This window comes from Equus quagga, chromosome 8, assembly GCF_021613505.1.
Source record: "Equus quagga isolate Etosha38 chromosome 8, UCLA_HA_Equagga_1.0, whole genome shotgun sequence".
Classification (NCBI taxonomy): Eukaryota; Metazoa; Chordata; class Mammalia; order Perissodactyla; family Equidae; genus Equus; species Equus quagga.
Window position 1 is genome coordinate 51,895,405 of NC_060274.1, and position 17,723 is coordinate 51,913,127.

Here is a 17,723-nt window from a genome sequence, read left to right on the forward strand (position 1 = left end):
GATAGGTAGAAGATAAAAACAATGACAAACAAACATACAGAAACAAAGATTGGATTTGTGGTTACCAGAGGGGAAGTGGGCAGGGAGGAGGGTGAAAGGGGTGATTATGCACATGAGTGCAGTGATGGATTGTAATTAGTCTTTGGGTTGTGAACATGATGTAATCTACACAGAAATGGAAATATAATGCTGTACAGCCTAAATTTATATAATGTCATAAACCAATGTTACCACAATAAAAAGAAAAAGGTTTGGAAACAGTGGTAATGGTCGCACAACATTTGGAAGGTACTTAAAGCTACTGAATTGTACACTTAAAAATGATTAAAATGGCAAATTTTATGTCATGGATATTTTATCACAATAAAAAAAAAGCCAACCAAAAAAAACCCAGTTAATTGAAGCATACCTTAGGTTTAGAACTGCAAGTGACCCACCTACCTCTGCATCTTTACCTTTAAGCAATGCTTTAGAAGCTAATAAAAGGTACTTCTTGAAATATCAACTAACTGAGCAGCATAATATAAAAAAAAAAGTTGTTGGTTTCATTGGTTATAATAAGAGTGTGAATATCTCCACAGTATTTAAGCTAAAGTTTAAAAATAAGAACCATTCTGATTAATTTTGATCTTTATACCACAACTGTATATGTTGTAATATCTAGACCAGAGTTCTCCTGAAACACTCCCAAAATATATTCACTTATGGGTAGAAAAGCCCCAGTACAATGTGTGGCTCACTGATACTCTAAAATGTTGGTTTTCATATGAAAGCCCAAGTAATTACACTGAGCTTAATAGAAACTTTGGGATTTTACTATCTCTGTCTCCATCACCAGATAATCACACGTTCTGTGTAACTATTTAATGCATTGCCAAAAACAGTAAGACTAGAGAACAGAAAGCCCAGATCTGGATCCTCTCTCCTTTGTTCCCTCCATTCCTTCCTTCTTCTCTTTCGCTCTTTCTCTCTTTTTATATACATTGTAATTAAAATTAAAATAAGCTATCATTACTTCTTTTGTACAGCACATCTTACATACAATAAAACATGACAATGTATAATCTTATTATGAAATAAGTATACCAAACCAGAACTACATGACTTGGATAATATATTTAAAACTTTCTAACTGTATACTTTCTCACCTTATCACATTATATAATAGTAAGAAGAAGACGGTGAAGAGGAGGAGGAAGAGGAAGGAAAGGGGAAGGAAGAGAAGAAAGAGGAGGAGGAGGGAGTGGAAGAGGAAGAGAGAAGAAATTATTAAATGGAGTAGTACTTGTAAAACACTCAGTGGAGTATGTAACCCAGAGAAGGTACAAGGCAAAGTGAGGAAAAATGCTACTATAAAGCCTGGGAATTAAATGGATCTGGATTCAAACGCTTGGACAAAATATCTCTATACAATACAGATAATCTTAATTCCAAGTGTGGAAGTATGTTGCAAGGATTTAATAAGTAAATGCAAGTAAAGTCCTTAGCACAGTGCCCAGTATATAAGCATTTAATAAATTATTGTTATTACTATTATCTTTCTATATAAGGTGTCATATAGGAGACTTGTTTTTTAAAAACAATTTAATATTTAAACTAAAGATGTCATCCCTCTCTACTGAGAAATTATGAAGATTAATTTCATTTCAATGGATATAACTAACGAGTCAAAATATGGTTACTCATAAGGCATCAGACATTATATGCTTTATTAATCTATTTTAATGCGAAGTTTAAAAATACCCATTTGAGAGGGGAAAGTTGACGTATGCAAAGTCATTTAATGAAAAAGAACATTTTTGCAAAAGTCAAACTCATTACCATGAAATGCAAGCAAAACTGGCTACTGAACATCCACATTTTAAAGAAATGTTCTGAGCGCATAAACATTATACTGTGATTTATTTAATTCTTTTCCTTTTTAAGAGGTCACATTATGTTGCTCTGCTGGGGGGAAAATAGCATAGGCAGTGATGTATATGGCAACAAATTCTCTGTAAACCCTCTTATACAAAATGAGTCATTATTATTTATTATTGGACTTTTACGTTGTCTGACCTAGAATTTCTGATAAAAGACAGTGAAAACAATCAGAGGTGATTGGTTTGTCAGGCAACAATAGACCAACATTTATAAGAGTAGCTGTAATTGAGGAGTAATGAGCCCTGGGGGTAAATGAACAAATTAACTAGAGAAGAAGTAGAGTCTTTTGTAACTAATGCCTTGGCTGTCAAGACACAATTTGGTTTTTGCTCTTTACTAGGCCTTGACAGTGTCAGTTGCCCTAGAATACAAAGTCTGTCAACAGCAGAATCACTCATCCACAGTGCAGCATGTTGGCATGCTGCCTGTGGCTGGGATAACACATGCAAGATAGAGCATATGAGCTGGTATGTGTAATCAGAGCTTCAGCTCTTAAGCTGAATATTTTTTTTTTAAATAAATCTGGAAGACAGATGTTTGCCCCAGCCAGCTCATTAATTTTGAACTGATTATGTTGCCAAGAACAAAGGCACTAATCTGTAGAGAACAGTATGAGTTTTTAACATTATTATAATAATTAAAAATATATCTATTATTTAAAATTAAGTCCTGCTTACAGGACCGTATTTAACTTATACTGGGCCAATGCAAGCTGGGCCTCCTACTAAGTTATTCCAAAGTCCTGTTATTTAAAAAAATAACAATGAAAAGGGAGAGAAGGAATGAGTGGAAAGATTAAAGATTATTGTTTCCTTAAAAGAAAAAAATAATGCCCCATATGCTTTTTGACTCAACCATTCATTTATGTGACTTAATTTTAATAAAATAATCAAAAGTGTTCCCATAAGTAAAAATGTATGTTGTTACTGTTGTTATTTGTGTTTATGAGATGATAGTTGTTAACCAAACTTACTGTGGTAATCATTTCACAATATATGTAAGTCAAACCATTATGCTGTACCCCTTCAACTTATAAAATGCTGTATGTCAATTATATCTCAATAAAACTGGAAAAAAATTTCCCCTATTTAAAGATGTGCCATAAACAATATTAGCATTGTCTATATAAAAAATATAGACAAACTAAATGTCTAGCAATAGGAGACTGGTTAAATAAACCATACATTCATACAGTGGAAGACTACAAACCCATTAAAAAGAATTATATATGTCAATAGCCAGTGAAATAAAAATCTCCATGAAATATTGGTAAATAACACACACATGCATGATGGTCCTAAAGGGCAGTCATTAAACTGTAAAAGGTAGTTTTTCTCTGGATAGTGGACTCAGAGAATTTTTGTTTTCATTTTAGACTACATTTTTGAATTTTTTAAATTATTTACAACAAGGACATACTTTTATATTTATCAACATAATTTTAAAGTACATCAGAATCACCTAACATACATTCGTATGTTACAATCATCTAACGTATATCTAACATACAACCCCCAGAGAACAAAGCAGTTCTGGCTGTAACTGGATCCCATGCAAATAAAAATAGTTAGCTGCAGTGATACTGTGCTGTATCAGAGTACCCCCCTAGGAAAGTTCTACCTCTGGTTCTGGCCTTTATGCTTTAAGAAAGTCGGAGAATAAATATTTGATAATTTCCAGAATACAAAATGAAAAAGGAACAGAAAACATGTCTATATAAGAAAGTTAAAGACATCAGTGTTCATTAGAGTATAGAGCTACAGGCATAGGCTTTAGAAGAGTCAGGGATCCCAGTCAGGGATACTTGGGTTTGAAACATCTTCTACCTGATACTCTGAGTTAGATGGCTTCGGCCTTGTTAAGCAGCATCTCTGATCTTCAGACACAGGAATTTACTTACCTCGTACGGTTGTTCTGAAGATGAAATTTGATAATACGTATAAAACATTTAACACAATGTCTGGCAATAATAATGGTTCAGCAACTGAAAATCATCATTATTTGCCAAGAACACTAATCTATGATGAGTCGATGATGGCTCCTCCTACTTCCAACACACTACATACACACACACACAGACACACACACACACAAAATAAGATACTCTTGTAAGGAGAATGCCAATCAAATTTTAATGCACAAAGGGAATAGAAAATAAAATAGGTTTAAGTTAGACAAGGACATGAATGTTAGAAATAATTTCCTGAAAACTAAGCTAAGCAACAATAATGGGGTGTTACAATTGTGGAAATTTCATCACTAAAAATACTTGAGAAAAGAACGAACCCCCTAACCTTGGTGGTTTAGACATTCACCTGCCTGAGAGGAGAAGGCCAAAAAACTGAACTCCCAAAATTCCTTTATGATTTATGATTTGATGATATTTTAATTAAATTAACAGGGCATTCCATCATTCTAATGGTAAATTGTGAAAGACAATTTTAAGGAAAGCACAGACAGCTCATCTTTGCAAAGGTAGTTCTTGATTTTACAAGCTCTAAAAAATTGTGGAGAATAGATTCAAAAGAACTCCTGTGTAAAAAAAGCTAGGAGGGTATTGGGGGTCTCACAAAGGGTTTCTGCCCACATGTTAGTCAGTAAAAGATAGAAAATGAATTCACAGAGGAAGGTTTAGAGATTATGTAATTCTGTGGGAAGATAATAAGTGATTAATGGGGAAAGGGAAAAACTAAACATCGAAAGATCAAAAAATGTAAGCTAACATTTAGGAATCAAACACTACTTGAAGTTCAACTCTATAAATGGCTAAAACAGTGTTTACCGTTATTAGACGCTCCTTGATCAGATTGTCTCCAAACTTATGGCATGCTATGAAGTTCTATCTAAAGAGTTCATTATGTGAATCAAAGAGAGTGGCCTTGGATTAGCACTGTTTCTCTATATTTATTTTTATATAACACACCATTTACTAGCACAAGCAGATCAGAGCATTTCTACTGTTCTGTTGGGACAAGTTTGCAATTTTGTAAAACAGGAAGTGAAATGAAATATGGATTTTTTTCTTGCCTCACTTTGGGATTACCTTTTAACAACTGTCATAGACTTCAGAGACTCTCAAGTCACTAGGTAAAGTTCGATGACTATCATTGTAGAAACAGCACTGTCCAAGTGGTTAAGAATCCCAAGTCCAGTTCCAGCTTTGCCACTAATCACCTGTGTGCAAGGGCTGGACTGCTTCATGGATGTGGTACTCATGCAGTTAGGTAGGGCCCTTCACTCAGATGGCCCCCACAACTGGTTTAATGCTCTGCTGCTGTCATCTCAAAATTCTTAATCACTTTTTAAGAGAGGCCTCCCATTTTCACTTTGCACTGGGCCCAACAAATTATGCGGTCACTCCTGCCTAGGTGAGCTTTGTAAGTCACTTCTCCTACTTACTTCTCATTTTCCTCAATGTAATCAACAAACCAAACTCTCCCTTTTATCCTAATTTTTGCAAATGCTGTGTTATCAGGGCACACATTATCTTTGTCAAATTGTCAACACAGTCATGCTCTTGTTGATACTTTAAATATCACTTTCTGATCCTATAAAATTAAGCCAACTCACAACTATGAGAATTACATTTCCAAAAGAGATTTCCTTTATTACAAAGAGACTATCATTGTTGCTTGAGACTTTCCTTGTCTGAATACCTTCTATTAAAAAGTTAGGAGCACTATACCATTAATTGTGCTCTCTATCTTAAAGGTATATTTGGCAATCACTTTCTTTTCAAAAGCGTCTTTGTTCAGACATTTAGTGCCCACACTATTTCGTGGAATCGGGGAGGGAGGAAGTACACTCCAGCATTGAGTGATTTACAACAGAAAGTGTTGTTTAAAAAGACTGCACCGCTAACCTTTAGATCACATATTAATCAGGACAGAATGTTATAAAAATTAAAACACTGAGTGTGGGGGAGCATGGCAGCACAGTCACAGGTCTATGTATGTTTCCTTCTTAGTGTAATGGAAGAGGTCCTAAACACGGCACCTTGCGTTTCACTATCCCTCTGTTTGGCCCCAAATTCCTATTACTATAATTACTTTAGATTTAAAAACCCATAAAGATTCTACCCAAGTGTGCAACCTCAGAGAGGAAATGTGGTGGCATATCTAGAGATTTCCATTTAACACATTAACAAATGGTACCAAGAAACACAGGGATCTGCCATTTAAGCCAGTAATCTGTTTCAGAAACATCAGATGTTCTGAGTGAAGATTCTGATAGCTTATCATTTATTATGTTAAATGGAAAAAATACTTAACATATTTGTATCAATCCAGACCCCCAACCAACTTTTTAAAACCTAAGTAAACCAGTAAAATATACACTTACCAAATGCCAAGTGCATTGAAAATTGTAAGAAATTCTCATATGAGAGAGTAAAGTGCTACAGACATCACTTCCTAATGAAACAGTGAATAAGACTGGTAAAAGACAGATGTTTGTAGGCCCTACTTGGCCTCTCAGTTCCAGCAGAAAACATGCACATCTCCTTGGTTGGCACCTGGCCTGCTCTTCAAATCATCTACACACAATTCTGATGGTCTACTAATTGTATTTGGAATTAAATCAGGACACTTCCCAGATATCACATTGTTAAAAACTATTGAGTTTGGAGGGTGTAAATGCAATTAGTTGCCTTATAAATATCAGCAAAAAATAAACCATGAAACAAAAACATCTTATTGAGAGATTCGTCTATTCTGTGAAAATTGGATTTCAAAAATCAAGAGGCATTCTACTGTGAAACTATTAACTGGAAAGACATTCTGCAGTTTATGTATGTCTGTATTTTATTTATTAGCTAAACTGTGCTCTAGGTAGGTGTTAGATGCTACAGGCAAACAAAATAGATGAAGATGCCGACTTTCGAGGACTTAAGTCTAACAGCACCATGAAAGGCATAATTAGTGTGGCTTACTAAGTTATAACAGTTATATTTCCTCTGTACAGAAATATCTGAGTTGACTACACAAATGACAGATAAATACATTTTGGCTAAGATTATTGAGATGTCACAGAGGTGAGAAATATCCTACATATAGCTAAAAGCTAGATAACCAAAAAACAATTTTGTACAATAGATACAATAGGCAACAATCACAATTTTGTACAGAGAAGTAATGGTCCAGCTAAAAACTACATTTCTTATTTCCCCTTGCAGCCAGGAGTTATCCAGTGGGATGGACACAGAAATAATAGAACAAGACTTCTGGAAATCTCTTCAGCTACCTACCTCCAGGTTTCTTGTGACACGAGAGAAAATAAACCTGTAATCTGTTTAAATCATCTTTTAGTTGGCGTGTCTGTTAATCATATTTAAACACAACTTTAAGGCTTACAGGTTCCATAACTTTTCCATTTATCACTGTATATACAACTTTTATACCTAAAAACAATCTCAACTAACCAATTAAAATATCTGATCTGGGTTAAAAATAAAAAGTCTAATGTTAATCTAAAATTCATTTGTAATCCCACTAGCAGCTTGGTACTGCTTCAGGCTGAGAAACTTCTGAAGATTCAGTTTAAGGAGTGTGGTAGACTTCTATTTCCACTCTCTGAGCTCTTCCTTCTGATCCTATCCTGACCCTACTTACCAGCTCACAGGTGGTGATTTCAGTAATGGCACTATGAGATGGCTGGCAATGGAAGGCCTTTCCTTGACTGTAATTATGTGTTGGTACTCTCTGGGATTTGTCGATGTTCAACACTGACTTATTCCTCTCTTGGATGGTTTCCTGCATTGTTTGAAGATACCCAGTTCATCCAACTGCAATGTTACACTTGTGGCTGCCATTTACACCCACCCCCACTCAGTTTCCATCTGAAAGTGTATATCTACCCTCTTTGTGCTGAACTGGCTTTGCCCCTGGCAGGAAACCCTATTAGATCAAGTCCCAGACCAGCTCTATCCCTTAAGGCCCACCTCTGCTTTGATTTCTGTAGAGGCTTATGCCCAATGAATTGCTCAGTCACCAGGCAGACATCTCTAGCCTCAGCACTTCACTTTTATCATCCACGGGCATGTATCAAATTCAAATAAATAAAAGTAGTCTCAACTTTACAAAACAAGAGTGGATTATCTGGTACCTTGTACCACTCAAACTCAAAGGGAAATATTAAGCAAGCTGAGTAATCCTCTCAAAGACATACTAAGATTAAAGAGAAAGGTAAGCACACTTTTCTTTAGGGAAAACAGAAATAGCACAATATTCCACACTTTCTTCCAAAGTAATTTTTCTCTTGTTCTCTTCAGCCTGGATAAATTTATACCCCCAAGATAGATTTTGGACTAATTGTCAAAACATACATACACACATATAATTTGCATACAGCTCTTTCAAATTCATATGTAGCCTAGGACCTCATTTCTAGAAAACAAGAATGTATTATGTCTTCTGTTGTTTTCAATGTTAGGAAGGCCCTAGATTTTATTTATCAGTCATTTCACTTACCCATAGCAGACTCCTTTCACTTTTTCTTACTCTGCTCTCCCAAATCTTCAGGATGGTCCTTAAGACTCCCATAACCCCTTCTTTCTTTGCATATAATATAAATTTCTACTTTACCAAGAGAAAAGTGGTCATCCAGTGTGACCTTCAGATTTTCTCTTATCTAAAAATTAAATTGTCTTTATTCATATTTAACACCCTTCTGTCTCAAGTGAAAGATACCACCATCTTTTCAAACATAAATTGCATGACTCTGATCTTCTCTGTCTGCTTTTTCTAGAATCAACATTCAGATTTTTTTCTCATTTTCAAATTTCAGATTCCTTCCCTTTTGTCTACAAGCATGCTTATATGTCCTCCATTGTCAAAAACAAACAAAAAAGAAAACAAGGTACTCCATATCTCTTTCACTGTCCTACCAAACTTCATGGAAATGCAAAAAAATTTCTTGCCATTTTCTCACTTCTCAATCACTCTTTAATACTGCAGTCTTTATTCTGTTCCAATACATTCTAACAAATCTGTTCTCACAAAAGTAAACCAATGACTCCTAAAACCCAAATACAATACAGTTTAAATTCTTCCATGAGTCTCTGCAGAATTTCACATTTCTTCCTGGATGTCTCTATCACTTCTTTGGACCTAATTCTCTGATAATACTTCCTATACTCCTGAGTTAAAATCTCTAGAGATGAAGGCCAGAAATCTGCATTTTTAACAAACTTTATAGGCATTGTTGACAAATGTGAAAGATAGAGAATTACTGGTCTCAGACCTAAAAAAACTTGAGAAAACAATTTGGTTAAACAACAATCATCTAGTCATTACAGAATAAAACTCTACTTTAACAGTCATTTGAAAACATTTGTCATTTTCTCCTTTTCATTATCTTATCATAAGCTGAATATTAAGGTTGAATTAAGAGTTGGGGCATATTACAGTATTTAAAGTTTTATAACAGGATAGAGCAGTTTTAACTAAAGTTAGCAGGACAACCAGATGGAGACAGGATAACCATAACTGGAAAATGTCACTAGAAAAATGTGTTTATTATAACTTTGATTCTATGTTCTTTGAGCAAAGCATTTAAAGAACTTCATTTACTCAGCAGATCCCCCTTGGTTCTACTGCTTGGTGAACACTGAGACCACTGGTTTCATTCACCTCCATCTTTCAGGAGGCATGATTGGAGGTTGGATTGCTTTGTTGAAAAGCTTTCTCCCATGAACTGTTTATTAACATTCGCAGATTTTTCAGCCTAATTCAGGCTGAAATAAATGTTAATAACAATGTTAAATGATTTTTTTTTGCTTCTAAACACTGATTTGAAATTGCTTAAGAATAATCCAACAATGCTAGCACGATAATCATCATATTGAGCCAGTTTCTGAGATAGATATAGCAAATATCAGAAAAATAATCATTTAGCAGATATATCTTCAAAATAAAATAGCTGAAATTACCAGTGTGGGCTTGGAGGAGAAAAAAAAAATGGATTTGTAAACAGAAGTCCTAATATTGAATTCCACTACAACATCATGTTATCTGTACAGTCTTACACAAGAACCTTGGTCCTCTCTGAGTTTTTTCATTTATCAAACAAGAGCGAATACATGTTTAATGTGCCTATTTCAAAGGATTTCTCTAAGACCCTAATGCATATGAATCATCAGAATCACAACATGTTTTTATAAAGTCATAAAAACAAAACAAAACTAAATAAACAACTATTTGAGTAGAAAAGGCCGTTTTGCTATCAAAGAGATGGTTTTAGGGCAAAAGCAAGTTTTTTTTTTAATCAATTTCTCTTCCAGCGGTTCCTAAGGCTGGTTGATGGAGCAAATCAAAGACCATGGCACAAAATGAATGTGAATAAAAAGTCAGAATAAATACTGAAATTGAAAAAGAAAATACTGGTGAGGTAGCTTACAGTTAAACATATAACAAAATCAGAGAGAAGCAAAAAGCAATAGAATATGTTATATTTTAGTTTTTAATCAACAGTGCAATATCATAGATTTTACACCTATAATATATTTTCAAAGGTATCTTACGTTGATAACCTTGAAACTAAGAAATAATAAAAGTTTTACATTTTTCACATTGAAATGAATTCTTAAAAAATATCGTATATTTTATTTCACTGAGTCATTTTTTGAAAATGGTTAACTGATATAGGATTCATTGAAAAATTCATAGCCTTCCAGAATATTCTATTAACTGGAACATCTAATTCTTATTCAGTCTGAATAAACAGTAGTTTACAGCACATTACCTAGCCCTCATTTCTTCCTGATTATGACTGTACACTTCTTCAGGCCAAAGGAAATATTTGTGTAGCAGGTAAGAATGAGACCTTGAAGTGAGACACACCTACACACCCTGAATTTGAATCCTCTTACAGTCTTGCTACTCAAAGTCTAGTCTTTGTGCCAGGAGCAACAGTACCGCCTGGGAGCTTATTAGAAATGTAGTATCTCTGGCTGGATCAACTGAATGAAAATCCGCATTTTAACAAGAGCCTCTGGTGAACATTAAAGTTTGAGAAGCACTGGCATACATTGCTTTTTAAATTTGTTTCCTTGGGCAAGTTAAAGGAATCCGCAAAGACCCAGCTTCCTCATTGAAAAATGAGACTAATAATGGTGTCTGGAGCATAGTATTATCCTGAAAAATAATCAAATAATGCCACTTAGTAAACACTCACTAAGGTCTAATTGGTATTAAATTTCATGATCTACCTCAAATTTGTATATTCAAAATATTTTCCAATATATTTATTTATGAAATTATATTGATATCCCATCCAGATAAATTAAAGCTCCTGTAGGGGCCTGGCCCCACGGCTGAGTGGTTAAGTTTGCACGCTCTGCTTGGGCGGCCCAAGGTTTCACCGGTTGGAATCCTGGGTGCGGACATGAAACCACTCGTCAGGCCACGCTGAGGTGGAGTCCCACATGCCACAGCTAGAAGGACCCACAACTGAAAATATACAACTGTGTACTGGGGCGCTTTGGGGAGGAAAAAACAAAAAGAAAAATAAATAAAATCTTTAAAAGAAAAAAGCTCCTGTAATCCAGAAGTCTCCCTGAATATAAGCCTACAACAAAAATAGAAATAAATTAATAATGCCATCTTGCATTCATTTACAGTACAATGTAGCACCTGCTTTTCAATCAGCCTCAAAATATTTCTCTTCTAAGTAATATGTTTTATATTTTTGTAGAATAAAAAAGTTAAATAAAAATTCAGTTTGAAAACAAACATTAATCTTTCTCCCTGAGATAAACTCTAATTCTACATTGGAAATTAAGGCTGTCCTGGAACAAATACAGTAGCAGTGCTGAGATCTGTAGAACATAAAGGAGCTAAACTTAAGTTCTAGCATTATCTCTCAACAAAAGACGTGCAAGAATTTTACAACGAAATTTTAAAACTTTATTGAATGGCATAAAAAAATTGATAAATGGAAAGAATATCATGGTATAAATAGAAAGATAAAATATCATAATGATATTAATTCTTCCCAATCCAGTCTGAGTCAATGCAATACCAATCAAAATCCCAGTGAAGATTTTCTTGGATAATAACATGCTGAATCCAAAATTTAGATAAAATGTGAAGGTTCAAAAATATTCAAGATCCTTCTGAAGAAGAATATGGTGACAGACTGGGCCTACCAAATATCTGGCTTGATAACTGGAGCTCACTGGGGAAAGGCAAACTATTTAAAATAAATGGTCCTGAGAAAATTGGTTAGAAAAAAATTTAATTTGGATTGCAGCCTAAAACTATATACCAATATTAGTTGCAAGTAGATTAAATAAATCTGAAAGACATGGAATCTTTTAGAATAAAAGATATAAAAAATGTTTATAACCTCAGGGTAGGGAAGGATTTCTTAAACAAAATACACAACCTAAAATACCTATAATTTTTTTAAAAGTTGACTTTGCATTAAAATTAGGAACTTATTTTATCAAAATACACCATAAAGACAATGACAAGTCACAAACTGGAAAAAGATATTTGCATCATATATAACTTAAATGAATTACCATCAAAAATACGTAACCTACCAATCAATTAATAAATAAAAATGTTCAAAAGATATGAAGAGATATTTCACTGAAGAGGAAACAAGAATGATGAATGAATATAAAATAAGATATCTACCTCATTAGTGATAAACAGAGGTACCACTTTACACCCATTTGATTGCCTATAATTAAGAAGTCTGACATTGCCACTTACTGGCCAGAATATGGACCAATAGGTATTCATATATTGCTAGTGGAAGTCTAAATAGATATAACTATTTTAGAAAACAATTGTCATACTTTTATTAGGCTGACTTTGTGAATATTCAGCAGTCTAGTAATTCTACTATCATGTATCGAGCCTACAGATATTCCTGCACACGTGTACTAGGAGACTCATTCAAGAACATCTGGCAGCACTATTCACAGTAGCACCCATCTGGAACAATCCAAAGAAGAACTGACCAACAGAAAATAAATGAATAAATTGAGATATATCCTCATAAAATAACATTTAACTGTAAATAAAAATGAATTAAAACTAAGTACACACATCCAGATAAACAAATGTAATGTTGATGGAAGAAAGCAAGTCACTGATGACTACATACAATATAATATGATTTTAATAAAGCTGAAAAAAAGAAAACTAAAATATCTTGTTTAGTAAAACATTTATGTGAAATATAACTATTTTTAAAAAACAAAGAAATTAGTAATAAAACATCTAGCATACTGGCGCCCTCGGGCAGGGAGGCAGAACGATGGGATAGGAGACGACTACAAAACCAGGTTTACGGGCACTGGCAATATTCATGGGTTTTATGTTGTACGGTAGATTTAAACATTATTGTAATGCATCATAACTTACATATGTATAAAAAGATGTATGTACCAATTAAATACACTATTCCTATGTATAAAAACTGCCTAATATAAAAAATAAGCTAGTAATTAGACTGTTTTTTTTTTGAGGAAGACTAGCGCTGAGCTAACATCCACCACGAATCCTCCTCTTTTTTGATGAGGAACAGTGGCCCTGAGCTAACAACCCTGCCCATCTTCCTCTACTTTATATGTGGGACACCTGCCACAGCAAGGTTTGATAAGTGATGCTTAGGTCCACACCTGGGATCTGAACCAGTGAACTCCAGGCCACCAAAGCTGATAGCATGAACTCAATTGCTACACCACTGGGCCAGCTCCAAGCTAACTGAATTTTGGGGGTTCACAATGAAATCATGATATTTCCTCTTTGGTGAATATATTTGATGAACACAGTTTCAAGGCAATGAAAACCTCCAAATAAAGCATGAAACATAAATAATGGACAATCATAAAATGAGCGGATCCAATTTAAACTCACCACGAGAGCTTTAGATCTGTTGCTTAGAAGTTTCTCAATATCCCTGGCTGCAATTTCCACCAGCTGGCGTGCATTATTTGGTTCCACAGTATACAAATCTTGGTATTTCTCATAAATCTGTGTGAAGGGAAAAGAATATTAATAAGAACAATTGCCGGGCTGGCCCCGTAGCCGAGTGGTTAAATTTGTGTGTGCGGCTTCCACAGCCCAGGGTTTAAGCTGGTTCGGATCCTGGCGGCGGACATGGCACTGCTCATCAGGCCACGCTGAGACGGCGTCCCACATGCCTCAACTAGAAGGACCCACAACTAAAATATACAACTATGTACCGGGGGACTTGGGGAGAAAAAGCAGAAAAAAAAATAAGACTGGAAACAGTTGTTAGCTCAGGTGCCAGTCTAAAAAAAAAGAGCAACAATTGCTAATTCGGCTCATACGTTCACATTACTATGTATTTAAAACCATAAAGAATTGATCAGAAAGACCCACCCTTTCCTTTCTTCATCTTGATCTTTTTGGAGTTCAGATGTGTCAAAACATATCTATAAACATAAATTTGTTATAAGATCACCAGCTGACCAAAACATTATGTCATGTTAACAAGCTGTAAGACATCTTGTACCACAATGGTTTGTGTACGCAATTTTGTGACTTGAAGTTGTACTCTCCAATCTCAAAACCTGGTATTAACTGCCATCAGCTTTTTAAAGAAAAAAGTAGGCCATTCTAGAAAACAGAAGGAGAACTGAAGAATGGGAGGTCAAACCTGGAGGAAATGTGCAGCAAACAGAGGTAGAAGGAAGGGGAAAGCAATAATGTATTGAGGAAGACTTCCCACTCTTTCCCCTTGCTGCAACCACTGAGGCTTAACAGTATGCTGGCAAACGTCATGAAGAGAGAGAAAGACAGAGAGACAGGGAGAGTCAGAGAGTCAGAGAATGAAGCTCCTGCTAAGGTTCATCCAGGTGACACAGAGAGCTTCATTTCACAGACAGAGGAGATGAAGGTCATTAAGGTCTACATTAAAGTTTGGTTAAAACTGTAAAAGTGTAAATATTTTTAATTACCAAATTCAATGTTTTTTTAAAAAAATCATTGAGTCAAACTATACTGAAAGTCAGCTAGGCAGCAAAAGAAAAACAACTACATTTCTGGCTCACATCAGTGTCTACGGAAGGATTTCCCTACAGTGGCATACGATGCACCTGGTTTACAAAGCCTGTACACTCCTGGCAGGAGAGGAAAAATTAAAGAAACAGGGAAAAAAACAGTGACTGTGTTTGTGGCTGGAGGGCTGAGTGAGAAGGAAATCCCTTATGCATCCAACAGATGGGTTGCACATGCATGACTAAACCATCTTTAAAAGCTAGGGCCTGGCAGGTTTTTACCATCTTATGAGAAGTGAATCCAGGCACAAGCAGGAATCAGTTCAATCCTGCTTTTTTCTGGCACAACTCCAGCATTCTGTGTTACTACCAACAGGTGCTACAACGCAGGCCCAGCTTAGCACATATGTCACTGGTGAACATTAGTTTCAAATAGACACAGATACATACGCTAACATTTATTTATAACAGAGCATGTTTCACATGGTTATAATTTTTTATTTAAGTCATTAAAAATTAATTGCTTTAGAAGATTTAAATTAAACTTTCACTCCTCAACTTGTTTGACTTTATGAGGTTTTTCCAATACACATTTGAATTTTGATCTTGAATTTTTCCAATACACATTTGAATTCCAACTATTCAAGGCACAGTAATTTAGTCATGTAAAATCCCCATTTTTAGTTTCATTCAAGATTCCTGCATATTACTGGATTGCTTATGCTTTCAGTTGAAGGGCAGATTTTTGAGTCCTATTTTACGGATCCAGGTTATCCATGAAGAACACCGTCCAGCTCAAGGCTCTCTCTTTCAGCCTAAGATGTCAGCCTAAGATGACAACCAGGAATATGAACTCCTGAACAGATTAATTGATTTGGGGTACAAATAGATAAACCTCAACACCACTTTAATTGATCCACTTTAATTTATTTTGGCAATAAAATCAATATAGCTAATTGTGTGAAAGGCAGATGTGCTTTGTACCATTAATATCTTTTTCATTTCTGAATGGAGTCTAACCTCATTTCTGCGGTATCAGGAGTTGGTGGAGATTAGTTCAGGATACGCTGTACTTCTCTCTAGGTACTACAGATAATGTCACTTATTAAGTCATTGCCTACATACACTAGATATACTAAGGTGGTTTAAAGAATGAAAGAATCATAATCAGAAGAAACAATTTAGTTCAAGAGGATAAATATATATATATATTCTCTCAAATATATACAGAATATTCTCTCAAATTCTGTTTCTAGGGCAATTTTTAAATGCTTAGAAAACAAAAAACAAGATCCAGCTCACAAATAAGAGCATTAGGTATACTTTCTTTTCCTTTTCCTAGCTATTTTTTATTTTTTTAAAAAATAATTATCGAGGAGTGGGCGGAGCAAAATGGCAGGGTGAGCTGACCTGGGATTCTTTCCCCTCCAAAATACAACAAAAGATTGGAAGAACTGAATTTCAGAGAATAAACATAATGCCAGCTCGTTAGAGACCTACAATACCAAGAAGGCAGAGATCATAAACCTTGCAGACGGCCTCGGAGGCTCTGGAACGGTAGGAGAGAACATCGCTGCCTCCCCTAGAGTCTGCGATGTCGGCGGCGTGGGTCGGGAAGGAGCAGGGGAGGGGCCGTGTGACTGGGGGATCATCCAGGACTCCTGCCGCTGACTCAGTGGAGACCCGCTGACGGGGTTAAAGCTTCCGTTTGCGGGGACCCTATAAACCCAGGGCTGGGGAGATGAGAGAACAGAACTGATCTGAACCCAGACCGGTGCATGTGAGTAACAGCCCCTCCCCCCCAGCGAAGCCACTGGGTGCAGCCATCTTGCCCCAAGGCCGAGAGCTAACACGCTGCTCTCGACCCCCATCTAGTGGCGACAGGCTGTAACTGCAACTGAATTCTACCACCATGCGAAAAAACCGCTCCTCTACCATCCAGCAATTTATAAAAGCCCCAGACCAGAAGGAAAACAATAAAAACAAAGAATTAAGTCCTGAGGAGTTGGAATTAGGTAAACTAAGTGATAATGAATTCAGAGCAGCTATAATAAAAAAACTCAACGAGGTAGAGAGAAAGATAGAGAAACAAGCCGAGTTCTGGAGTTACTTCACAAAACAGATTGAAATCATAAAGAAGAATCAAACACAATTACTTGAGATGAAAAACACAATGGACCAGATAAAACAGAATACGGATTCCCTGAATGCCCGTGTAAACAACATAGAGGAGAAAATTAGCATAATCGAGGACAGAGAGGCTGAATGGCGCCAGACAGAGGAAGAAAGAACTAAGAATTAAAAAAAATGACGAAAATCTCAGGGAGATAATGGAGTCAATGAGGAGTAAGAACATAAGGATCATAGGAATTCCCGAGAATATGGAAAAGGAAAATGGAGCAGAAAGTATGCTTAACGAAATTATTGAAGAGAACTTCCCAAATCTAGGGATCAACGGAGAAATGTGTGTAGAGGAGGGTTTTAGATCTCCTAGATTTGTCAATGTAAAAAGACCTACCGCAAGGCACATAGTAGTAAAGTTGGCAAATAGGAATGATAAGGAAAGAATACTCAGGGAAGTAAGGAAAAAAAAGAGAATAACCTATAAAGGAGCCCCTATCAGACTGTCAGCGGATTTCTCTACAGAAACCCTACAAGCCAGGAGAGAATGGAGTGATATATTCAAAGCTTTAAAGGATAAAAGCCTTCAGCCGAGAACACCCTATCCAGCAAGAATTTCCTTCAGATATGAGGGAGAAATTAAATCTTTTCCAGACAAACAAAAGTTAAGGGAATTTGTAACTAAAAGCCCTCCATTACAAGA

At 35.7% G+C, this 17,723-nt stretch overlaps 1 protein-coding gene across 5 annotated transcripts in view; it reads right to left on the reverse strand.

Moving 5' to 3' along the window:
- CACNA2D1 (calcium voltage-gated channel auxiliary subunit alpha2delta 1) overlaps window positions 1-17,723 on the reverse strand; it is a 516,254-nt gene that overhangs the window by 396,178 nt on the left and 102,353 nt on the right. For all 5 annotated transcript variants that reach the window (XM_046669483.1, XM_046669485.1, XM_046669484.1 and 2 more), the window contains exon 3: window positions 13,794-13,910. In XM_046669483.1, coding sequence (XP_046525439.1) covers window positions 13,794-13,910 — 117 coding nt within the window. The remainder of the gene's footprint in view (window positions 1-13,793; window positions 13,911-17,723) is intronic.